The sequence below is a fragment of the Patella vulgata genome, chromosome 2 (assembly GCF_932274485.2).
Source record: "Patella vulgata chromosome 2, xgPatVulg1.2, whole genome shotgun sequence".
Classification (NCBI taxonomy): domain Eukaryota; kingdom Metazoa; phylum Mollusca; class Gastropoda; family Patellidae; genus Patella; species Patella vulgata.
In genome coordinates this window covers 10,799,662-10,826,017 of record NC_065880.2, presented here as the reverse complement: position 1 = coordinate 10,826,017, position 26,356 = coordinate 10,799,662, and the positions used below count along the sequence as shown (strand labels likewise).

The window sequence follows — 26,356 nt, the reverse complement described above, 5'->3', positions numbered from 1 at the left end:
GGGCGGCAACTTTTGATTTTGGTGCATGCCCCGATCCCAGGGGCACAGCCACGTCCATTTTTGTGTTTAGCTTCAATTCTGAATTGATTATCTTGGAACTTAGTACACTTATTCCTTATGCCCAAAGGACGGCAACTATTGATTTTCGTACATGGTCAGTCCCCCCAAGGGCGGTGCTACACCCACTTTTTGTTAATATTTTGTCTGTAAATAATCTACAGGTTGCAATTATTAACATATTTGGATCCAATTCAGTATGATCCATCATAGGGTTGTAGGCCTACCTATATTGGTCCATGTCCAACCCCCAGGGACTTGGTATATTTATTCCTTATACCGTAAGAATAGCAACTATTTATTTTGGTGCATGTCCCGACCCCCAGGGGCGGTGTCACACCTACTTTATTTTAAAAAGTACCATATGAATCAAAGCAAGAATGTGGACGTATATTGCAGCGACAGCGATGCTCTCGTTTTACCCTTATAATGGTCAGTCTGTGCCTTACTTAGTCTAACGATCATTTGGAATAAATCGATGAATGTGAACTTCATTTCATTTTGTCATTTGTTTCTTCGTTAGTTTCATTAGGTGACTTTAATAACACTTAAAAATCAAATATCCCCTACTTTTTTTGAATAGTATATATGACATTCAGAAAAAAAAGAAGCAAGGGATGAAAGGAGGAAATTTCCGGGAAACCCCATGACACCGCTTTGGCTTCATATTGTTGTGCAAATGACCTTGGTTGTCATAGGACAGCAGGGTGATGTATCGTTCGGCTTTATCATAAATCATTAATATATGACATCCAGAAAAAAAGAAGCAAGGGATGAAAGGAGGAATTTTCCGGGAAACCCCATGACACCGATATGTAATGGCATCGTATTGTTGTTCAAATGACCTTGGTTGTCATTGCGATGACGGGCTTCGTCACTGTTTCCATAGTGACAACCTCACTTCGTTTACCAAGGATATTGCGATGGTGAATGTTGTAGAGACTGCTATTAACAAACTTTAATTTAAAGATTTCATAGAATACTGTATAAAATTTTCTGTAATGGTGGTACCGGGATATCGATGTTAAAAGTGGCGGGAAAATGGTATATTAATTTGTACAGAAACAATAAAGATTATTGTAATAATTAAAGTTCGTTTTGCCTGTTAAAATGACCAACTCATGTATGTCTTGATACTGATGTATTGATGAATACGTGTAGGCTACTACAAAACGTTTAACTATAGAATCGATGGAATTTCCGACATGAAAGGTGAAATCTCTGATACTTTATCTAACAGTTCACTAAATCATCAAACAAAGAAAAGAGGTAAGACGCTGGTTCGCTAGCATGGAGATCGCGTGTTCGATCCCTGCATTGGCGAGAAAGTTCATCGGAATTTTTTGGCATGAATATGCCATTACAATAGAAACGCTTCTTTGGTATTAACACTTTGTCGGAAATGAAATGAAATGGGGTTTAACGTCCTACTGTTCTGCTCCTATACTTGGCTAATGAAGACGGGCATACACCATAGTGTGCTATGAGGGAAATTTTGCCCGGGTAGCGGCACTATCGCCTACTCTTATATCGAATTCCAACTGCCAAGGGATCTTTTACGTGCATTCCAATGTATACACGGGACCTCGGTTTTTCGTCTCATCCGAAGGACTAGACAGCTGTCCTTGCCAGGCCCTCCGTCCTGCATCACTGACAAGGGGGAACCACGCCGGAAAATCTGGATGAACTTTCTCGACCAATGCAGGGATCGAACACCCGACCTCCAGGCTAGCGAGCCAGCGTCTTACCCACCTAGCCACGTGATCCCCACACTTTGTCGGATATTATACTCATCGATTCTCTGTAAACTTTCAATATTCTTCATTTATGTATTCTTCCTTAAGGTTCTCGAAATACTGCACTCTTCTAACTACATTGGACTGTCAGAACAGTCGGGTTTTTTTTTTCGAGTTTGGATGATTTAAAGAACAGGTAGGCTTAAGAGGGTTCTGGGCCTGGGCCGACGGATTAAAAAAATTAAAAATGTAGGTTTTATTTTAAGAAAATTGTTTGGCATCGCTTCGCTCGGCTGGTCGTTTACATACACTTCAAAGAGAAGTTTAATTGTGCTTTCTTTTAAATAAAATACTAGCTAATTGCTATGTACATGATAGGACACAAGAAATATACAATTAACTTAGGCCTTATACTGATTTGTCAATATATTGAATAAAATGTTATAAAATCTCAAAAGGCGCAATCAACATGCCCTTTATTATATTAAAAAAAGTGTATTAGTATATATGTCAAGTTTCAAAGAGCTAGAATAAATTTATTTGGCTGGGTCCGTTCGGGTTTATTTCTTTGCTCTCTGCCTGGAATGATAGGTGTTTTTCATATATGGGAAAGAAATCAAAACTGCACAGAGGACAATATTGCGCAAATATAAAACGGATCCTATAAGAATGTCACAGACTGTTTAAAGCGAGAATTTCATATTTTCAAAGAATGTCAAAACATGATTATTTCTATGTCTTTTGCTCAATAGGTTGTCAACTCACTATTATACGATTATAGGTATCATTCTCACACGTAAAAACCATTCACCCCGGAAATAATAACACAATTACCTCCCTTGTTTTTCTATTCCCCCCCCCATGGAATAGCTATCTTCAAACGTTTGAATTTGAAGTTAAAAATGATATTTTTGCCAATTTCTTAACTGGCAATAGTGAATTATAGGATTAATAGGATTATTCTTTAACAAGGTAGGACTGTTTTTTAGATACCATGTATTTTAGGGCTTTATTTTAATACATTTTAAAAATATAACTTAAAAATATGAAATTATCGCTTTAAATGTGGGCGTTTTCTAGGATAAATCGAAAGAAAACATCCAAAAATGTTTTGCCTTGGTTCGCCTGCAAAATATCTAGTTTGACCACCCCGACCTTTTTCAAAATTCATATGAGATAATATAGAATGAATTAGCTTTGCTGTAGACCTATAATGCTATGAAATCCCACAAACTGCTATATAGGATCGTACACTTTCTCATTTTTTTTTTTGTTTCTTGCAAAGTCGGGTGTCAAAATAACTGCTGAACTGGCTTTATTACCTATTTCGAGCGCGTGGCGATTTTTGTTGACTTCTTGGTGTAGAATCGAAGAAACGGGTTTGAAAATACATTTTCTGCAAGGTTATGGTGAATATTCATGATTTTGAGACGGAAGGATAATAGGCCTACAAGAGTGGAGAGTTTGGTTAGGTTGAAATGTAGGGCGGAAAATTGCATGTTTAAAGTCTTTACTTCCAGTTTGTGTATCTCAAGTTTTCCATGGTGAACCTCATACGTGCTTTTGATCAAGAGGTTGTCACATGTTGCTCCATCTATGGTAGAAAGCATTCTACCCAACGAAAATTTGAGAAAAAGTTTGAATCGGTCTAAGAGACGAGAATTAACATTAAAGGCAATGGGGAATTCATTAATGACCTGTGCTGTGGCCATATTATTACGAACTTAAACGGGTTCATTTTCGAATGTATTCTTGCGCGGAAAATAAATCTGACGGAAACTAATTCAACTATGAAACTGCATTGTGCGCGCCCATCACCGCGTGATCGTTCATTTGTAGTGAGAGAAAATCATGGCGGCTGTATCAGAAAAGAAAAAATTGAGTGATTTAAGAGTCGTTGATTTACGTGCAGAATTAGAAAAGAGGGGTTTAGATAAGACTGGCGTAAAAGCAGTTCTTTATGAGAGGTTACAAAAGGTTTGTACAGCCGTAGTAGTAGTTAGATAACGAAGTCCTAAATAGATTAAATTTGGGTCGTGAAAATGAAAATAGGCTAGATGGAAAAATTATAATGACTGCCAAAAACGTAAATGAAAAAGTAAGGCTCGACTTTTTACTTACACCATTGCTAGCATTTTCGGTTTATTATTGTCATTGGCTACACAGTATATTTGAGACGCACATTTGCTATTTTGCGTTTTATTGTGGTTTTCAAATACTTTTCGTTACAAACATTAACATAAGCAGAATTTAGTGAAACAGATTACTACAGAAGACTTGGTTATCAGGTTGCTTCAAAACTAAATGCACAGTGCTGATCACCCACAACATGCTTGTTTTCAATGTTGTGAGGGACTGGTTGGACCGTTTTTACACATTTGACAGTCGATATGTGACATGATAATCTACTACATATATAAATAGCGAAACTCAAGAAATAGTTGCACCCCTTCCTAGAAAAAAATCCCACAATTCAGTTGGTTCATTCATTATTATAAACAAACATGAATCGTGACGACGAATTAACTTAAGATAAAGAAAAACGGTCGGGTCCAGTTTGACCCCTGAAAATAGGAAATTGCCATTTAGATTAAGTTTAGTGGATGTGATTGTTCATAATAATAAACAAGATGTTTTGGCCATTTGAATACTAGTACTGAAGGTCAATTCTTGAAAAAGAATTCATGGGTGTCTATATCTTTATTTAGCACTACATGTATTTACCTCCCTTAGATCATAAATTTTCCAGGGTTTCCACTTCTATTACCAATGATGACTGACTGATTTCAAGTTCATTCATACCGCATGTCTGATAGAGGCAGGGACGCATAACGGGGGGGGGGGGGGATTTTGGGGGAACGGGGATGTGAGGCATTCACATAGGCCTATAACGTTGCATTATAATCTAACTTTGATAATTCGTGTTTGCACAGCTTTACACAGAGCTCTGTTTTGCAGTTACGCCCAAAGTTGTAAGTCAAATCACAGATGCTTTTATAACAACATATTTCACACATTTTCGGTTAGGACGAATAACCTAAGTTGGCAAACACATTGGCTTACATGTAAAAGAACCCATAACATTTTAAAATCCATATGAGATTAGGCTGTAGTGTCGCTGTTCGGGAAAATTTTCATCATTGCACACTGGTTGATTTTTGCCCTTCTTCATTAGCCCAGTTGGGTGCAGAACAGTATGATTTTAAAGACATCAGTGTAAATATTGACTTAAATGGACATGCACACAAATCACTGGATTGTATATTTGAACATTTAAAAAAAAATGAAAATAATGTTTGAAAATAAAGTTTATATAATTTACTGGAAAAATTTGACATCAAATACCGGTAATTAGGTCAGGAAAATATTATTTTTCCACAGTCTGGATATGAGAAAGAAATAATTCAAGGGGCGTGTACAGGTGTCATATTTTGATATTCCTTTTATTAAAATTATGGATATTTTAGAATCTGAAATTTCACACATTTCTCATCTGTGAAGTCATTGACCTTTATATGAAATTTAAAGCATGTCTTCAGTACAGTTTTGAAGCTTGGATTCAAATTATAGTGTAGAATTTCACGAAACTTTAAATCACAAACCTAATGCAGAGTCGGGGATTTTGGATAAGAATTCAAGCTATTTTATATTGCATTATTCATAAGGATCAAATTCAAAATAAGGACACATGGATAATGTGTAACATGGTTAGTACTAGCAACAAGTACAAAAGGTAGCTTCTTTTGAACAGGGGATTGGATGGATGGCTGAATGGTTAGCGTGTGCGCGCTGTATCATAAGGTCTGTCATTGAGTCAACTGGCACAGTTTTGATTCCCTGGTTGTATGTGACGAGGAGTATGGTCGCCTGTCCAACCCCATGTGTTTTCTCTGGGTCCTCCGGTTTCTGTCAAAGAACAATTGTTATACAATTTTGTCTTGTTTTCAGTCTATAGAGGATGCTGGTGAAGATCCAAATGAATTTCTCTTTGATATAGCCGATATTTCTACCAAAAAGACTGGTAATACACAAAAAAAGTCACCACGAAAGACTGATGCAGGTACCGATACACACTGAATTGTATTTATGATTATATTTATATTGATTTTGAAATAGTTGCATCTTATTATCCTGTGTCGAAAAGTTTCAAACTTACATTAAACTTGCATCATTCATATATCCAAATGTTTTCAGTCTTCTCATACTTTGACAGTGTAATTCTAAAAAAAACCCAAAAAAAACCCAAATACATTACAAGGTTGTTGATTACAATTGCACAGAGATTGTCTATCCTTGTATTTAACAAGTGTGTGGGGTGTTGATGATTTAGTCTTCTTTATATTTAAATTCTTTTAATTTAAGCTTAAAATATTTTACAACAAATTCATATTAATGCATTGTAATTTGTAATTATTTTTAGATGATTCTACAGAATCAGGTGATAAGGCCAATACTGAGGTTTGTTGAACTTACATCTTCATTGAATAAACTTTCATATTATAATATACTGCCTTAAAGACTGTTACTAAGAATATATAAAAACCATTGTAAGTCAGTAACTACTGGTATGCTGTTACCGGTATCAGTATGAGCAGTATAAAGGGTTTGAACATATGTCACCATTTTGTATTGATTTAAGGCTATTTTTTATTGACTATTGTAACAGTTATCTGGTATATTAATAGCCAATCATGATATAAACTCCAAGTTTGGTGAAGTGTTTCATAGTTTATTCAATATTCTTGAAGATTTTGTCAGTACATTGAAAGTTAGCAGCAAAAACGGACATATTTTATTGTGAGCTGTGCGTTTGATACTTTGTTATACAGTTTTATTAATTGAAGTAACTATATCATATATTTTAGGTATTATTTTTAAAACAAAAATTTTTAATTTATTAAGATCTAATAATTTTCCGAACTTTTTTTTTTCTTCTTGGTGATTTATCAGCTTGAAATGCATACGTCTATTTTTTTTATTGAAATCAGAAGCTTATTGTTAGAGATGGTTAGTGCTAAATGATAAGGCCAGCTCAAATTTTCGTCATTGGTCACGAGATGTAAACATGGCTAGCGCTAATTCTAACCCTAACCCTAGACTTTGCCCCAATGCTTACCCTAACCCTAACCTACAATCTCGCGAACATTCAGGTGCCCTAACCTTATTTACATCTCGGTAACCTTGACAAAAATTGAGCTGGTCTTAACAAATAGATTTAGTTGTTAGTGATAGAATCTTAATAACTTTATTTTGTCTTACACAGGAAGACGACGAAGAAGAGGAAGATATGGAAACAGAGACAGGTGAACCAGCAGAAACAACTGATGGTGTAGATGCTCCAACGACTGAAGACGAAACTACAAAAGTTGACAATGTAAGTTTTATAAAATACATGTCGAATATCATTATTGTTTGTGCCATTTTTGAAACAACTCATTTTGTTAAATTTAATATTATTTGTAATAAAATTTGAATAAGAGCACAGGTGGTCAGAGAATTTTCTCATTAATTTTATAATATTTTTTGCTGTCAATATAGACTTACCTATTTACATATATTGATTGAAATTTTATTAGCTTTATTTTTTTCAGTATAATCAATTTTACTGATCATACGTGCTGTATTAAATTTAAATATTCAATAAATCAATTAATATATTGACTAACAAGTTATGTTTTTTAAAGATACATTATGCAAGAGCATATGCATGTTACATGTATATAAACTATTAGACATTTATTAACAAAACAAGACCATAATCAACTCTCGATGGCATCTGTTTTCTCCGATATTAAATAGATTAGAACTGTTCAGCCATATTTTGATTTAAGCTAAAAATGGAGGAGCGAGACATAGCTTCGAACAACCAGTGTGGTGGTTGAAATTAATGCACACGTCTTGTCAAACCTTCAAAGGCTAATGTCTTCGCTTGCAATAGAGTAATTTAAATGAAATTTTCAAATTATTCATTTTGCATTATCTATTTTCGAACTATTATAGCAAGAATGGCTAGCTCTTTATCTAAATTTTACATAATATATCTTTAAATATTCAGTAAAAACAAAAGAATATTTTTATTAGATCTCGATTGGAAATGAAAAGAAGTTGTACTTGTAAATCAGTAAAGTTGGGTTATTATAAATGTTCTACCTCTGCTTGGATGGCTGTATCATAAGGTCTGTGATTAAGTCAACTAGCATGGTTTCGATTCCCTAGTTGTGCGTGACAGGGTGTAGGGTTGTCTGTCCAACCTTGTGGGTTTTCTCCAAGTCCTCCGGTTTCCTCCCACTGCTAAAGGCCACTATGCGCAAGCGCATTATTGAAATAAAATTGAACCGAAATGACCTAGTTTGTGTCGAGTGGACGTTAAACCCCATTTCTCTGTTTCTCTCTCATCTGACGATGTTATATATTGTTTATTATTCAGGCTGAAATTGAAAAAACAGTTGAAAAAAAAGCTGAATCGAAGGTATAGTTGTAGATATATCTAACTCAAACTTTCAAACAAATATTCCATTTTATTTTTATAAGCCTACTTTTCAGACAGAGTGTATTATATAGTCAATATTCGATTTATTTTTATAAGCCCACGTTTCAGTGTGTTAATTAGTCGCCCCTGTCAGTCTGTTTCATCATAAATTGGCTAAGGTTTAGACAAAAAAAGATTCAAACATAGTGTGAAGCATTGGGGTTATGATAGGACGAACCCTATCAATATTCACTGTCATATAAACTACTACCACCACCACACTATTGATTGTGTGTGAACACGTAGACAATCTTATTTCTTGAAGGCATGAAGGCTCCTTATAGAATTAACTTTTTTTCTTGAGACATAGCTGTTGTGGCGACAGATATCAACACTTTGCATGGCTATCTTTATTTCACTTCTGTACTCATTATTCATAACTGGATGCATTGTTTTGTTGTTTTTTTTGTGGGGATTGAGTTGTTTTTTTTTTGGTTGGGGGGGGGGGGAGGAGTCTTATTTTAATTTTTATTTATATATTTAAAGTTATAACTAGACATATTATTTTTTATAACATATTTTAACATTTTTGTTTGTTTTAATTTTTTTTAAACTGAATGTATTTTAATAATTTTTGTTGGTGTGTGTGTGTGTTCCATATATATCTATATTTTTACTTTGTTCCCTGCAGCTAACAAACATATTCACAAGCACTCAGTTTATACATGTAGTTTTAACATCATAAATCAAGTAGCTTAGAAAGCATGATCTTGTTTCAGGAACCAGTTAAAGATGAAAATCAGTCTAATCTAAATAACAAAGACGAAATCTCTAAGGTACAAGTTGAATTATTTAGGTCAAGATATTCTCTTAGGTTTATTAGTAAATTTAAAAGTAAGATCAGTTCTAATCTAATTAGTATTAGATGTCACTAGAGGAATCTCTAAGGTACAAGTTTAATTATTTAGGTCAAGATAGCTTCTTGGGTATATTATTAGCAAATTTAAAAGTAAGATCAATACTAATTTGTATTAGATGCCATGAGGGGAATAAAATAAACCAGTTAGCTAATTATTTACAAGAATTATTGATAGTAATGAACAGGAAAATAAAAGATTAATATCTGGGAAGTTGTTGGTTACATGTGTTGTATTGAAGAGTGTATAAATTCAGACAGCTGTTGGTTTAATCTTTATTTAAGCTTGATCAAGTTGGTATTGTTAGGTACTTTGTGATAGTCATTGACTGCTTAACCCAATAACTTGCTTGAATGATTTTTACTTTTAAACAATAAGAATGGAGATGTCCTAGATACATTTTAGTGAATAAAGCTTAATTTTGTGAATAAAACATTTTGTGAAATGTTCTGTCTTGAACTTTTTCGATGGAATATGAACTGTCATTGCTTGTTTTGTTGGAGATTGAATAATAATATGAAATTAAGAGAATGGTTAGCACTGCATACTGTATCATAATGTCTGTGATTGAGTCAACTGGTGTGGTTTTGATTTCCCAGTCATACATGGCAAGGAGTAGGGTTGCCTGTCCAACCTTGTGGGTTTTCTCCGGGTCCTCCGGTTTCCTCCCACTGCTAAAGCCCCCTACCTTCAAGCAAATTATTGAAATAAAATTTAACCATGTTAGTCCTGAACTGACCAAGTTTGTGTCAACCCTCTCTCTCTCTCTCTCTCTCTCTCGAAATTTACCTGTACTTGCCAACATAGTATAAAAATGTTAAAAAAACCTTCTCATTTGTAATTAATGATTATAATAAAGAAATTTAGCTGTTAATATATAACAATGTGACGAAAGCTACAATTTGATTGTACATTTATTACAGAATGAAGTCAATGGTAATAAAACTGAAGATAATACTGAAAAGGTAGTTGGATAATAAACTTTATTGCTTTTTTTCTCATTACTAATTTGTACGAAGATTTTAATTGGTGGTGATTTTTACATAAATGTCATCTTCAGTAGAATTCTTGATCTCGCTTTAACTCTGTACATCTTACCAAGGCCTTCACGTCATACCCTGCATCTTTCAGCACTGATTTCGATTGGGTATTCACCCAGCTTGAGAGCTTATCAGATTCCTTGATCATCGCGAATACCAAGTCTCGCGCTTTCCAGCTTTTATGTCTACATGTGATAATCGAGTTGCAAAGTTCAAAGTTTGTTCAATGTCAAGGTTTCCGTGGAGGTTGCTATGGTTGATTTGATTGTCTTTGTGTCACGACTTCTGACTGTTCACGTTTCTGCAGTAAAGGGAGAAAACGTAGCTATGGAGTATAAGTTTGGGAATTTAAAAGTAATCTAGGAACGTCCAGATGTAAAATTCGCAGTCGTTGCTTCAGGAATATGCATAAACATACGAGATTAACAAATGGGTCAAGATGGAAAACTTTAAATCCACGCTAATATAAACTCAGATTGATTATTTAACATTTAATTAAAGATACATTATGGGAGATAAGATAAAGAGATGGCAGTTTTCTCTCCATAATAATTAAAAACTAGATAGTGTAATGGTAATTTGCTGAAAATTTCAGTCAAATTGATCCACTGTGAGCCGAGAAAGAAGCGGGTGAAATTTTTGCATAGTCTCGGTCATCATTACTAAAATCATTAATATAAACAGCATAGTCTCGATTATCCACTTTTTTTTGATTTAATTATCAATGGCCGTTAGCGGCATATAGGAATCTAATCCAGCCAACAACGAATGCTAGCGTTGACATCAAGAGTTTATTATGGTCTGGATTAGTTAAATAATGTCAAATTGATAATTTAGATAACTTTTCACTCCTAAAGAAAGACTTGTAATAAGCAGATTTTGCTATTGCATAATGTATGTTTAAGAGAACATTATAGACACAAGATAATGTCCTGGCTTGGATTCAAGTGAATTTAAAATAGACCTATCATTAAATGTCCGTGGACAACAAAATGGTGACTAGCTAATTGCATAGCGAGCATCATAGATCGATGAAATTCCAATTCAACATATCTTTGTATATACGGAAAGGAATTGAACCATTTTTGGACTGATTCCTATTAGAAATTCATCTTTCCAAAAAAATTATAGTAGGCAAATGTGATCTCTATTGCTTTAAATGGTGCATCAGTACTGTTATAGAGCAAATGAAACTTCACAATATTTTACTAAATAGAGAAACACAAGGTTCGTTTGCATGATTATGATTTTAATAACTCATCCTCGTATTCCATCTGGCAGTCACTGTGGCTAAGTGGGTAAAACGCTGGCTATGTGCCGGATAAGCAGTTTTGACGTTTACGTCCAAACGATTCTAATGTTATGAGCTAAAATTTTGAGACTGGGTAAATGCACCATTCCTCAATATTTTAACGCTTAAATTTCAGACGTACTCAGACTATTATTTTTGAGACTGTTCAAATCGTCCTAGTCCCTGTAAGGAAAAGAAACTTGAGTATTATTGATCTGAAGATACATGTTGATTTTAAACATTTCAGAAAGTGGAAGGTAAATCAGAAGAAAGCATGGCAACTGAAACTACTGAAGGTAAAACTAATGTAATATACGATAAATAAATTTTAAATATGGCTCTTACAATAATACAATACACAAATTTAATCAAAGATTAAAATCAAAAATACTATATTCTCAAAATAATGGCTGTATTGTGGAAATGATAACCAGTCCGAGGTAGTGAGAATAAATACCTGAGTAAAAAGTATTTAGATGGATATGGTGTATGTATAGAGAATTAAAACACATGTTTTCATGTGGGTTTTGAGCACACTAGTATGAGGAGGAAATCAAATAGAAGAGACATGGAAGAAGCAGATGAACAACTGATGTTACACTTACCACAAGATATTTCGTCTGGCTGATGCATGTGTATTTTTTTTAAAATTGCAAACCCGAGAGGACATTGATCAAAAGCATCGTGTGATACGATTTATTTGTTGTATATTAATTAAAATACTAGATATGAGGACAATAGTGACGGAAGTGACACGTTAATACCATCAAACATACACGAACTGAATCCACTTGAATAAAGCTTCAAAGATAAGTTTACAAGATGTAAAAATATGTACATAATGAATTCATGGTCAGCAGAATTGTGCTAAATAAACTATGACAGAACTATTTACGAAGGAATGTGATGTCGAAGATAGGTGTAAAATGGAGTATGGTATCCTGATATCTTAATCTGTTTGTTTTTTTTAATATTGTGTGCCGGTAAGTGGGTTCATACTATATTTATATTTGCTATCATAACAAGATCCTAACCATCTTTTCCAATGAATTTCTTTAGCACCCCCTGTGGATGCTGGTCAAGTGAAAATGGAAACCGAGCAAAAACCAGAAGTTGAAACAAAGAAGGAAGAAACTGATGTCAAGTCCGACTCAGAAGTGAAAGAAAAACAACCAGAAGCAGTGACAGACAAGACAGCAGAAGTGAAGACAACAGAAACACCAGTCAACAATACATCCAACACCTCCCCTAAAGTGACGAAACCAGCCCCGAAAACTCCAACAACAGCCAAGACCACCCCAGCAGCAAAAGTACAGACAGCTAATAAAACAGAGACAACACCTAAATCGGCTACAGGAGCTGCTAAAGTAGGAAATGGTACCACAAAAACTCCAACATCGGGTGCAAAGGTGGCAGCTAAAGGTGCTATATTTGAGGCAAACGATGACTCATTTGATCTAAGGGTAGATGACACTCAGATGAGTGAAATAGATGCTGATCTTCTGAACTCTCAGGGTGAACAAAAGGTGAGTGCTAAAACAGAAGCTACGACTACAGATTCATCAACGGCAGAAAACCAAGTAACCACTCCAGAAACGGACAAAAAGGTAGAAGCTGAGAAAACGGACAAGGGCAAGTCTTCTGAAGATAAATCGGATAAGAAGGAAGAAAAGAAAGGAGAAGAAAAGAAGGATATCAAAGATAGCAAATCAACATCCAAGAGGTTGGTTGGGTTTGTATGATGCCTTTAGCATACACCAAATGCTTGATATGCTGAAGAACAAAACCATCAATTTCTGCACCCCTTTTAATGGTTCCTTGTGGTTACAGCTTCCCTCCTTCAAATTAGATCTTGTACAGTTGGATGTTGGGTTTCTAGTTTTCTTAGTTTTTTTTCTTTTTAAAGAAAAAGTTGAATTTTATTGATATCTAAATTGTGATTAAATCAACAACTTCCACTCTGTCTCCCCTATATTACGTTGTTTTTTGGTATTTTATTATTTCCATTACATGGATGGCGATATTTCAAAATGCATTGAGAAAGATATTGTAAAAGATGTACCGGAACTCGTATTGGAGTGTGGAGAGTCCATGAAAGCAGTTCAACAAAATAAATGGATTAAAGAATGTGTTTTATTTTCGTAATTGGTTCAGAACGAAAAAATTCGTGAAAGAAATTTATAGGGCGTTGACCTCATTATTTTTACCGATTGTGTCTTTTTTTCTCTGGAGTGAATTATGTTCATTCATTGGTCTTAACATACATTTACATTAAGGTGATGGTTTTCACTTTTGATTACATTTCTATTCGTTATGACACACGCCTCCAAGTTATAACTCTTATTAGCAACATTTAGAAACGGAAGGTTTATTAAATTAAATATATCATCCTTGATTTATTAGTGTAAGAATAGAAGCATAATAATTATATTTATAAATTACAGTTCATCTCAGAGCACAAGAGATTCAAAATCAAAAGACAGCAAAGGTAAGAAATATACATTATTCAAAAAGATTGAATTTCTAAAGAGGGAGTTTCCTAAATTCAAATCCTAGTATGGGGTTGAGTAGAACCTTTGTAAAGGGGCATTATGGAAGATTAGATAAAGAGCTGATAGTTCTCACTGTAATAGTTAAAAAATAGATAATGTAAATGGTATATGCTGAAAATTTCAGTCAAATTGCTTCACTCTGAGCCAAGAAATTCTCATATCAATTTCATGGTAGCCTTGATTGTCATTGTTACCATTGTTACAGTAATAAACAAAGACCTGATTATCCATTTTGGGGTTAAGGCCTGAAGAAAGACCTGCAATAGGCAGATTTAGTTCTTGCATAATGTATGTTTAATTAGTACTTATAAAGAAAACGGTTACAATCTTGAAAAATAATGAAGACAACGAATTAAAAATCACTTATTTAGTATTAATCGAACACTTTGTGAGCCATTTTGGCCAAAATGAATTTTGTTTATGTTCGTTTTGAGTTTGACCATATCTGGTTTATGTCATCTGCAGAGGATACCAAACGTTGCAAGATATTCACATCTTCATTAATACTGGATGGAGTTAAATATTTCTCAATCTGGTTAAAACACAGATCTTATTTCGTTTCGTTTTTATAGTTCAAAATTTTGTTTTACTTGTCTTTACTACACTTGGATCTGGAAGAGTTGTTATTTAACTCGTGTTCTGAATGGTGTCAGGGATAAGCCAATGAAACGGTCTGGTTTTTCACGGAACTGTGGGTAATCCACTAGTAACATCAATGCTGATAGGTTAATCAAATGTCCGACGTCAAAAGGGTCATAAGTCGGTCTTTTGACCCCTGACGTGACCTATCGCTATAACTTGTCAGATCTTCATGTAGTGTAAGCCATCGAAAGTATAAAAAAACGAAATGAAATATAGATCTGTATTTCAATCTGATTGAATAACTCTATATGTACATGTACCTTAGAATAAGAAAAAATATAATGCAAGTAGAATGTTATTGTACAATTTGTATTTTGTTTTTCATGCAGGAAGTTCCTCTTCGAGTCGTAACTTGTGGGTGAGCGGTTTATCATCGTTTACTAGAGCTACAGCACTCAAACAACTCTTCAGTAAATATGGCAAGGTAATAGCTTCACTTTTCTTATATTGGGTTTATCCCAATTTTGTGTCCATCTTCATTAGTCCAGTCAGAACAGAACAGTAGGATCTTTAACCCCATTTTATTTCATAACACAAAATTGGAAATGAAATAAAATGGGGTTTAACGTCCTAGTGTTCTGCTCCGACTGGGCTAATGAATACAGGATTGGCCGTAGAAAATTCATTCCAGTAGCTTACGTGTATTACCACATGCTCTATCGATAGAAAACACACCAACTTGGATAATTTTTAGTTGTGATACAATAACTTCGAAATAAAGATAAATATAGGGATATCATGTGTGTGAAACCAGAATATTCGTTTAATGGCCAGGTCAAAATTATTTAAAAATAATTAAAGATATATTTCCTCGACATCCATGCATCCTAAATACATAATCAACAATTATATGGAAAAAATATCTTGAAATACAAGGAAAATATATTTGTTGACAAAAACACATTTTTTAATATTTTAGACAATATACAAATTTTTAACGTAGTTGATACTATATATTTACAGGTAGTTGGAGCTAAGGTTGTTACGAATGCCAGAAGACCAGGTTCACGTTGTTATGGGTTTGTTACCATGTCAACTGTTGAAGAAGCAACTAAATGTATACAACATCTTCATAGAACAGAACTTCACAGTAAAATGATCTCCGTTGAAAGGGTAGGTACATTTCATTTTCTTTTAGCATTTTCAGAACATTCACCTACCCTTAACTAATTCTGTGTGGTGCAGTCCCCCTGCACTTAATAATAGTACACAGTAAAATGGTCTCTGTGAAAGGGTAGGTACATTTTATTTTCTTTTTCAGAACCTTACCTTAACTACAGATATGCACAGCTGCGACTGCTCAAGGGGGGTTGGATGCCCGAATGGTTAGCACCTGTGCGCTGTATCATAAAGCCTGTCATCGAGTCAACTGGCGTGGTTTCGAATCCCAGGTTGTTCGTGACAAGGAGTAGGGTCGCCTGTCCAACCTCGTGGGTTTTCTCCGGGTCCTCCGGTTTCCTCCCACTGCTAAATATCCCTACGCGCAAGCGAATTATTGAAATAAAATTAAACCATGTTAGTCCCAAAACGACCTAGTTTGTGTCGAGTGGACATTAAACCCTCTCTCTCTCTCTCTCCTCTCCTCTCCTCTCCTCTCTCTCTCTCTCTCTCTCAAACATGCTACCTATTTTTGAGTTACTCATGTTGAATATCAATTATTCAAAACTAATCCAGATTTCTTCATCTCAGTAAAACTCATCTGGAATAGTTTAAATTGATCAAATGTGTATAAACATTGCAAGATGTGCATGGAAACAGTGTCATATCCAAAAATCCAGAACACAGAATGTAAACTTTAGATGTTGTTGGCTTAAGATAACATGGCTTGAATTTTAAAAAAAAAATTTCAAGTACAATATACTGAAGTTTGAAACATTGAATTGTATGAATGATTCCTAACAAGATATTTCTATTATCATAATGCAGGCTAAGAATGAACCAGGAACATCATCTACCTCTCATAAATCCGATGATAAACGTTCATCAGACGATAAGCGATCTTCAGATGATAGGCGATCATCAGTTGATAAACGATCATCAACTGATAAACGATCATCAAGCAGCACTAGAAAAGATGGTAAATAACTTTAATAGTAATGTTTTATCAATAGAACATTTAGTTGGCTGAGAGGAGGGGGGAGGGCAAATGGTGAATGCGTGCGCATAGTATCATTAGGTCTGTAATTGAGTCAGCTGGCGTGGTTTTCGATTCCTGGGTTGTATGTGACAAGAAGTAGGGTCCTCTGGTTTCCTCCCACTGTTACAGACCCCTACGCGCAAGCGAATTATTGAAATAAAATTAAACCATGTTATTCCCGAAATGACCTAGTTTGTGTCACATGAACGTTAAACCCCATTTCTCTCTCTTTAGTTGGCTGAGAAAGTTTTATCGTGATTTTCCAGCTTGGTTTCTCTTTTGTAGGAAAGGAACGACATCTAGTTGTCCTAAAGACAAGCTGAAATTCGAATGTGGCTGATTACATTTTAGAGTTACAAAATATTGCAAACGGAGCCTAGCAATTGGTTGCGACCGCTCAGAAACATGCTGCCTATTTTGGGGTTACTCAAAGTTGTATTGCTATGTAATGTCTTTTCCCCACATCCAATTCTACCAATGCAATTGGACAAAAATTTGTGATTGTCGAATTTACTAGGTTTAAGTACCCTGCAAATAGTTACGAAAGTTTGATCTGATTAAGGAAATAAATATATTGCAAACGGTTGCGACCACTCGAAAACATGCTACCGGATTTCTGCAAATAACCATAGTTTAATCCTTATAAGACATATAGAAATAGATTTCACTAAAAATAAAACACACTTATATGGATATACTACTTCTGAATTTATTAACATGCTACGTTTCGATACACATACAGATATCGTTTTCAAGCAAATTATTTGCTTGAAAACGATATCTGTATGTGTATCGAAACGTAGCATGTTAATAAATTCAGAAGTAGTATATCCATATAAGTGTGTTTTATTTTTATAACCATAGTTATCAAAGTTTGATCTGATCAAGATTGGTTAAAAATTGTTGAGCTTTTAGAACTCGAGAAGTGTGTGAAATTACAAAAAAAAAATCATTATTTTTTTTAGATAAAAAAGATGGTGATAGAAAGGATGATAAGAAGGATGATAGAAAAAGTGATAAGAAGGAGGATAAAAAGGTTGAAGAAAAGAAGGATGAGAAGAAAGTAGAAAAAAAGGATGATAAAAAGACACCAAGTAAAACAGAATCTAAGGATGGTAAAAAAGAGGAGGAAAAGAAAGATGATAAAGCCAAGGAAGACAAAACACCCAAGAAAGATGACAAGACGCCCAAGAAGGAGGAGCCAAAATCGGACTCAAAATCAACCAAATCAAGTGAGAAGAAAGATCCTTCTAAAGGTAGGGCTGTTCTAGAAACAGTGACAATTAAGTACCCTATAAACATTTGTATCTAAAGCAGCTAGACATGGGATATCTCAAGTTATAGTGATGGTGACAGAATTGGCCTTGGCTGAGTAATTAAATTTTTACGACTTTTGATTTTATTGTAAAAAATATTTCTGAAGCAGCTAGAAATGGGATATCTCAAGTTATGATGATGGTGACAGAATTAGCCTTGACTGAGTAATTAAATCTTTACGACTTGTGATTTTCTTGTAAAAATTATCTCTTGTGAAATAATTGACCTTGATTAAGTAATTAAGTCTTTACAACTTGTCATTTTATTGTAAAAAGTATCTCTTTGCGAAAAAATTGCTGATGAAATTTTATTTACTTTCTGATGTACAAAATATGTACAGTTTGATAGTAAACTTAGTTTCTAGAACAGCCCGAAATATTTGTAAATTAAATTCAAGACTTAGTCTTCACAATGCAAGTTTAATACATTTAAAAAATTAATGATATAAATTAAAGTAATGAAATTTAAGACTTGGTATTCTCAGAGTGTAAGAGTAATACCTTTATAAAATTAATTAAATTTGTTTAATATATTTTTAAATAGAAAAATTGTGAAAAATACTGATGAATTGTCTTGTTTATTCAGAAGATAAAAAAGAGGGAGATAAAAAGAGTGAAAGTGATAAAGATAAAGATAGAAAAAGTTCTCGACCAAGATCAGAAAGGGGGAGGTCAAGAGATCATTCAAAGGGTCGCTCTAAAGATATTTTATCTTTTGAACAAATCCGAGTATGTATTTAAAACTGATTTATGTTCAATAGCATCTGGGCCCTGTTTCTCGAAATCTTAACTAAAGATAAAATCCAAATTTTAGTAGCTTCAATTTTGATTGGCTAAGCACTAAAATCAGTCTAATATTATCCAATCAAATTACTAAAATTTGGATTTTATCTTAGTTAAAACTTCGTGAAACAGGCCCCTGAATTTTGATAGACTTCTTCCTGATGATTAGTTGAACATTCCTAGCAAATTTTAAATGTTTCAGAGAAGGGGCTGTAATATTCTCACAAATTAAGACTTCCTTCCTTGAACAATTTTTTCCGACTTGGTTTCCTCTTGTCACTGGTGCAGGACGGAGGGCCTAATAAGGACAGCTGTCTAGTCATTCGGATGGGATAAAAAAAACGCCTAGGTCCTGTGTATACTTTGGCGTGCATGTAAAAGATCCCTTGGCAGTTGGATTTCAATATAAGAGTTGGCCATAGTGCTGCTGCCTGTGCAAAATTTCCCTCATAGCAAACTATATGGCAAATGCCGGTCTTCATTAGCCCAGTATAGAAGCAGAATAGTAGGACGTTAAACACCATTTCATTGAACAATTCCACCAGCAAGTTTGAAAAAGATCTCGATAACTCCCATCTGCCCAGTATTGAAAAGGATTTAAAGTAGCTTAGTCTTTAACTCAATATCATCCAAAGTCTTCGACTTAGCTTCTTTAATAGCAATTGCTGTAACTCTTAATTTTTTATTCATTTTTGTGTCTTGTGTTTTTATTAGGCTGAGCGTGAAAGAGAAAGGATTTTACAGAAAGAAAGACAAATGAGAGATGAGGAGAGACGTAGATTAGAAAGACAACAAAATCGACAAAAAGAAGTTCATATACGACAGAGAGAAGAGGCTGTCCGACTAAAGAGAGAACATGAAAAAATAAGGTACAATCTTTATAGTCCATGTTTTTAAGAAATCGGTAGGTTGGTTGACTAGTTGTAGTACATATTTTGCAGATCCAAGGGTTGTCAAATAAAGATTGTATGTTCCGGTCATCCTGAAATAATCTTGTTTTAGAGTGGGGGGGGGAGAGATGCGGTGGTTCGGTATTCGTATTCAACCCCTTTTGTCTCGGGCTAGTATCACTCAAGACAGTATTGCAAATACCCATTTCTTTGAGACACCACCATGGTCTATATCTCCCCCCAAGATCGATCCCGATCTTACAAAAAACAAAAAGAAAGATACTAGTTCCACAGTGTTTCAATCTCTCTTCAGAGAGTTAAGGTCTAAATATGGTGATTATGCTCCAATATTGGTGTAATTGGCTATGATTTATTTGTCCCATTGAACTATAGTTTAATTTTAGTATGTTATATTAATTTACAGATTAGAAAGAGAGAGAATAGAGAGAGAGAAATTAGAAATAGAGAGATTACGACTTGAAAGAGAAAAATTAGAAAGAGAAAAGGAGGAGTTACTACGCCAAGAAAGATTAAGGTACAATAGTACTCTTTGAGTATTGAAGAAAAAATTAAAAGCCATGTAAACCATAAACACAACGGCTATTAAGCGGGGAGGATATGATTAATTTTGTTCTGAAATGTTAAAGCTATTGAATTGAATATATTTAGAAAATGTAATAAACAAAGGAAAATTAACATTAAAAAACAATTGTTGCCAGGGTAATGCATCTTTTGGGAAAAAATTATGAAAAATGTAGGTACGTTATATCTCTGTAACTAATTAAGATATTTTCGCAAAATTTGCAGGATATATAAACTAATATCTACCACAGAATCAGACAGAAAACAATTTGAATTATCATTAATATTTCAAAAGTTATCAAAATACTTCTTCAAAGACAAAATATTGTAGTGAGGCAAATGTTTTAAACATCATTTTCCAAGAAACTATAAAAATTATAGAGAAAAACTTTGTCTGGTTTTAGGGTTATCATTAAAGAATAAGCAGTCGGATAAGGAGACATTTATCTTATTATCAAAGATATGGTGTACCTACGTTATTCATACTTTTTCCTAAAAAATGTGTTGCCCTGGCAACAATTTTTTTTTCCTTTTTTTTTAATGTTAGTTTTCCCTTGTTTATTACATTTCCTAACTACTTGTAGCATTTTCAATTCAATAGCTTTAGAATTTCAGAAAATATTTTTTGGGTAGCCCTCAGCCCTTAAACCTACAAATATATACTGATTTCAGCAAGAAACTATACCAAAAAAAACTTCTTACAGTTTTTATTTTCCTAAATATCTTTTTATTTACAAATATTTTAATGGGTGGTCTATCATGGTCATGCTATAGCTTCTGGTATAGTCGTTATATTATTGAGATGATTATCTACTATTTAAGAAATTAAATATTTTGATAAATGACAGTTGTTTTTATGATATTTATAGACTAGAAATGGAAAGAAGAGCGTTAAAGAGACCATATGAAAGTCGTAGTAGAGATGATGATTATGGTGTAGGTGGTAAACGAGCTACATTAGAAACGAGATATGATCCGTATGATACTAGGTAAAATACATAATAAACATTATTCATGGTTATATCAGAAATTGATGATGGGTCTGAAGATCATGGGAAGGGTAATATTACTCCCACTCTACACAAAATCCCTGTTATTTTAGTTTGGTGATGGTTAAAATGATCCCTGTACATGTTTATACAACCTTATAGAATTAGGATCTCATATTGTCTTCATCCCAGTCTGTTCGACCGTCATCTACCGCAATTCCTTGTGGATGCTCTAGAAGCTATTTATTGAAATTTATACACAAATTTGAATTGTTTGATAATTACTGCTCTTGATGAGTTTTTATTGTGTTGAATGTTTTACATTACTTACAAAAAAAACCAACACAATTATGGACTGCCAGGACGACTTAGCTGCTTTGGGTATATACTTTGTTGCCTGGCAAACTGTTTTTTTTCTGGTGAGGTTCGTGTCATATGTTTTGATTATAAAATATTGGGAAACAAAACCGGAAGCAATTACAGAAGGACAAGATTATAATTTGAAACCAGAAAAAATACACCATATTGGAAGATGGGTGGATGGATGGATGTTAGTGCCATTATTCAAATAAGAATTTATGAAAGACAGCCTGATGTAAAGCCTGAATGATACCAGGAACAGTTTATAAGGACAGGTTTTGTATCCCATCGAACAAGTATTGTTTATGAGACATGTTTTGAGTTTCAGAAGAGACAGTGGTACAGGTAGATACCATGATCGTACTAGTAGTTCTGGTACAGGTACTGATAGAAAGGTAGAAAGATACGATAGACGAGGTTCAGATACTACTAGTGATCGTCGAGATAGAGGTCGTCATGATACGAGTAGAGATGATAAACGTAATGATGATAGATATACAAAGTAAGTTTTATTCTTCAAACAGAATGAAATACAACATTACATTTTTTCTGTCTGATATATTTCTAATGATTACATTTTTTCTGTCCGATATATTTCTGATGATTACATTTTTTCTGTCCGATATATTTCTGATGATTACAGTTATTCCAATCTGATTAAAATACAGATCTATATTTCGTTTCATTTTTTTTATACTTTCAATGGCCTCTACTACATGAATATCTGACCAGTTGTAGTAGGAGGTTGCATCAGAGGTCATACAAGCATTTTTTTTTTTGACCCTATAAAGTTTGATTAACCAATCAGCTTTGATGTTTCTAGTAGGTTACTCACAGTTCCATGCAACTCCCGCCAAAAACTCCCTATAACAGACCGCTTCTTTGGCTAATCCCAAACATAAATAAGAACGTGGGTTATATCACAACTCTTCCAGATCATAGTGTAGTAAAGACAAGTAAAACGAAATTTGGAAGTATAAAAAAATGAAACGAAATAGGATCTGTGTTTTAATCAGATTACAGTTCTATCTGATCTATTTCTAATAATAGATTGCTAGTAGTACAGGTAGATTAGTTGCACCCTTTTTATTTGATGCTTACTTTTACCAACCTTGTAGATTGTGTTTAGCACAAACTTAAAATCCCTATCCAAACCCTAGTTCCTACCCTATCTGTTCAAACTGAAATAAAAAAAAAATATTCTGAATACTTGTCAGTAAGTTTCTACATTTTGCACATTTAACAAATACATTAGATTCAAATAGGTGTTTTATATCACTGTAAAAGGTCAGAGGTCAGTTCATAAACAGTCAATGATATTAACATTCAAAGCAGTGGGACACAGCTTCCCCATTTGTCTTGCATAAAGATTAAATCAGAATATAATTGACTCCTGGACGTTAAAATCTATCAAAGAAAATATAATAATTTGTTTGCGAGTACGTTAAAATACGATTGATTTTATGCTGAGATCGGCAGTTCATATAACAATTTCTTCAAAACTATGTAGAACATATTCTATGGAATACAATTACTGCTTATAACTGAGCGACATTTCGAATAGGCTTCTCTTGTCATTAACAAGCAATGATAAAATATGAAAATATAACAAGACAATATATACATGTACACAACAATACTTAGTTAATGCTGACAAACCAGAGATACCCCTTAATTACAAGTTATATTTTCATATTTTATCATTGCTTGATAATGACTAGAGAAGCCGAGTTGACGCATTGCTCAATAATAAGCAGTAATTGTATTCCATAGAATTGGGACCTATCTATTCCAGTTCAATTACTAAATGCCATTGAAACAATTTATGTAGAACATGTTGATTTTAATTATTATAGTCCCGAAATGACCTAGTCTGTGTTGAGTGGACGTTAAACCCCAATTCTCTTAAGTAAACCATTATGCACATGTAGAGAATTAACAGTTTTTGAAGCCAGGTCCCATTGCTTTCAGTGTTAAAAATAATGACGTCAGGGTGATGTGAACATGGGTTATATGTTTAATATTAATGAACATTGTTATATGTATGAATTGTATTATATAGTACAAGTAGTTCACGATATGGTACAGCTGATAGAAGTGATAGAGTTAGAGATAGAAGTGGTAGTAGAAATGAACGTACTAGTACTACTAGTCATACAGGTAGTGGTAGAGCAGACTGGAAAGCAGATAGAACAACACCGTCACATACAAGAGGTGTGTACTAAATAAAGATATTATTAAAGCATTGTGAACTAGCCTTCTACTGTAAACAAGGGGGTGGGATGGTTAACACGTGTATGGTTAGCATTATTGAAATAAAATTGAACCATATGTTAGTCCCGAAATGACCTGTAAATCATTACTTTCTATATAAATCCTAAGGCTGACACTATTTGTCTCCTTCCTCTATTGGAAGATCTCTACCGTGCTGCTGATTTGAACTCTTTCACCCGCAGAAGGTAACCCATCTCTTCCATTCGGGACCTAAAAGGAACTGAAGATAAAATGGTGGAATGTTGATAATGGTTTATAAACTGATCCCATCAACCATACCTGTTTCTGCTCTTCACTCAACCCGTCTTCATTAGCCCATTTCGGAACAGAACAGTAGGACGTTAAACCCCATTTCATTTCTTTTCACTCAATTCACATGCCTGGAAGAGTCTTCTGAAAGAGCTGCTACTGCTTTTGGGTGTTTGAAATCGAGTCAGCCTCAACTATTTAACCCTTTAAGCCTATATATATATATATATATATGGAGATAAAACCTCGGTTCCTTTATGATTAATCATTACAACAGACTATTTGTGCACACTTGTTTTGATATTTATTTTTGATGTGTGTTAATTTGTTTACAGATAGTCATGGTACAGATTCTAGAATGGTAATGTCTGGTGGACGTGATACATGGCAAGGAAATGCCAGTAAGTATACACAATATGGTAATCAATCATATCCAAGCCAAAAAGGGGGGTAGGATGGCCGAATGGCTAGCACGTGCGTGCTGTATCATACGGCCTGTCATTGAGTCAACTGGCGTGGTTTCGAATCTCCGGTTGTGCGTGACAAGGAGTAGGGTCGCCTGTCCAATCTCGTGGGTTTTCTCTGGGTCCTCTGGTTTCCTCCCACTGCTAAAGACCCCTACGCGCAAGCGAATTATTGAAATAAAATTAAACCATATGTTAGTCCCGAAATGACCTAGTTAGTGTGGAGTGGACCTTAAACTCCATTTCTCTCTCTCCCATACATGGAGTTAAACACTGTTTAGACAAAATTGTTTTCCATACTATAAATTAAGTTAAAAAAAACTTAAAATTAATTAATGCTTCAATTTATTACAGGTGGTGCAATAACCAATCAAAGGCAACCCTGGGGTAGTGGTATGGATCGTAAGTTAGGTCCAGTTGAACCAGCAGTCATAGGTCGTTCTACTGACAGATGGATCGGAAACACCGCAAATACAAATCAACATAGAGGCTACAATAATATGGGGGTTGGGGTCATGGGTACGATGGGAAATAATGTCTACATGGGTACTACCGCGCCGTCTTCAAATATGAATTTAATGGGTCAAAATGTTTCTCGTCAACCAGACAATAGATTTGGTATAGCAGCTGCCACAATGAGAAGGTTTTAATGTCTCCGTATATATTCACATTAGGGACCTTTTGCATTGATACGAAAACTTCATCGATTCATGTGTACTTGTGACGTCAACCCGTAATGAGTGTTCGGCTGGTGAAAAACATTACGCGCGTGGAGCTGGATTTACGTAGGTATGCAAACGAATATGTTTCTTGTCTCATATATTGAATTCTCCACTATTTTTCGAGGCTTTGTGTATATTGTTGATTGTGTAGAGTTCGTAGAATGTGCTCGAAAGCAATATTCTGCCTAAAAATCAATTGAAAACTTTGCCTAGACAGAAGTTCATGAAGTGGAAATTAACGCCATCTATCTAGTATCGTACATCGGATTGCGAAACCGAGTGTTAGAGGATACGAAAACGTAAATGAACATATGTTCGTTTTGGTGTTCGTTTTCGTACCGATGCGAAAAGTCCCTATTATATTATATCTTTCTCTTGTTTTATAAAATTGTAGTCGATTTGTTATCATTGTCAATGCGTAGAAAAGTCTAGTGTCCAGAGATCTGTTTGAAGTTACACATCAAGTTTTTTCATTTTAAAATCATGTCAGTGTGTATATTTCATATGTCAATCTGTCAATCATTTTTCTGTTATAAGTGTGACTCAACACGCAAGATTTCAGTCAGTTTGTTGTAATGCTTGTATAATGCATATTCATTAGGTATAATGCATATTCATTATGTATATGATGTTAATGTTGTGAATATGCTGTATATAATTGATATGATCTTTAGTTTGTTCAAACTATTCACATGCAGTGCTTACTATATTTTAATAAAATTAAATACAAATAAATTGTTCTTTGTAATGTTAAAACAGACTCTTCGTTCGTAGAGGTCAACATCGGGTTCCACCGAGGGTGATAGTGCAGAACCTTTCCTTTCGAGCCAGTTGTTTGGGAGGCTTAGGTGTGTATGGGTAAGTGAGATATTAAAAAAAAAAACAA

General features: G+C 34.3%; 1 protein-coding gene across 8 annotated transcripts; it reads left to right on the top strand.

Moving 5' to 3' along the window:
* Positions 1-3,602: 3,602 nt before the first annotated feature.
* On the top strand, positions 3,603-26,205 carry LOC126812218 (scaffold attachment factor B1). Of its 8 annotated transcripts, none has more exons than XM_050538489.2 (22): positions 3,611-3,770; positions 5,742-5,853; positions 6,214-6,251; positions 7,057-7,167; positions 8,221-8,262; positions 9,042-9,098; positions 10,103-10,144; positions 11,758-11,806; positions 12,570-13,233; positions 13,955-13,998; positions 15,034-15,128; positions 15,668-15,817; positions 16,631-16,781; positions 17,807-18,073; positions 18,744-18,886; positions 19,655-19,809; positions 20,255-20,365; positions 21,282-21,401; positions 22,090-22,263; positions 23,824-23,975; positions 24,620-24,685; positions 25,103-26,205. In XM_050538489.2, exons 1-22 carry the CDS (start codon positions 3,645-3,647, stop codon positions 25,396-25,398), a joined length of 3,165 nt encoding a protein of 1,054 aa, XP_050394446.2. In that variant the 5' UTR covers positions 3,611-3,644; the 3' UTR covers positions 25,399-26,205. The 8 variants fall into 8 exon arrangements, with proteins under 8 accessions (XP_050394454.2, XP_050394446.2, XP_050394445.2 ...); XM_050538488.2 differs by having other exon boundaries at positions 17,807-18,097; XM_050538491.2 differs by lacking the exon at positions 9,042-9,098 and having other exon boundaries at positions 17,807-18,097.
* The last annotated feature ends 151 nt before the right edge of the window (positions 26,206-26,356 follow it).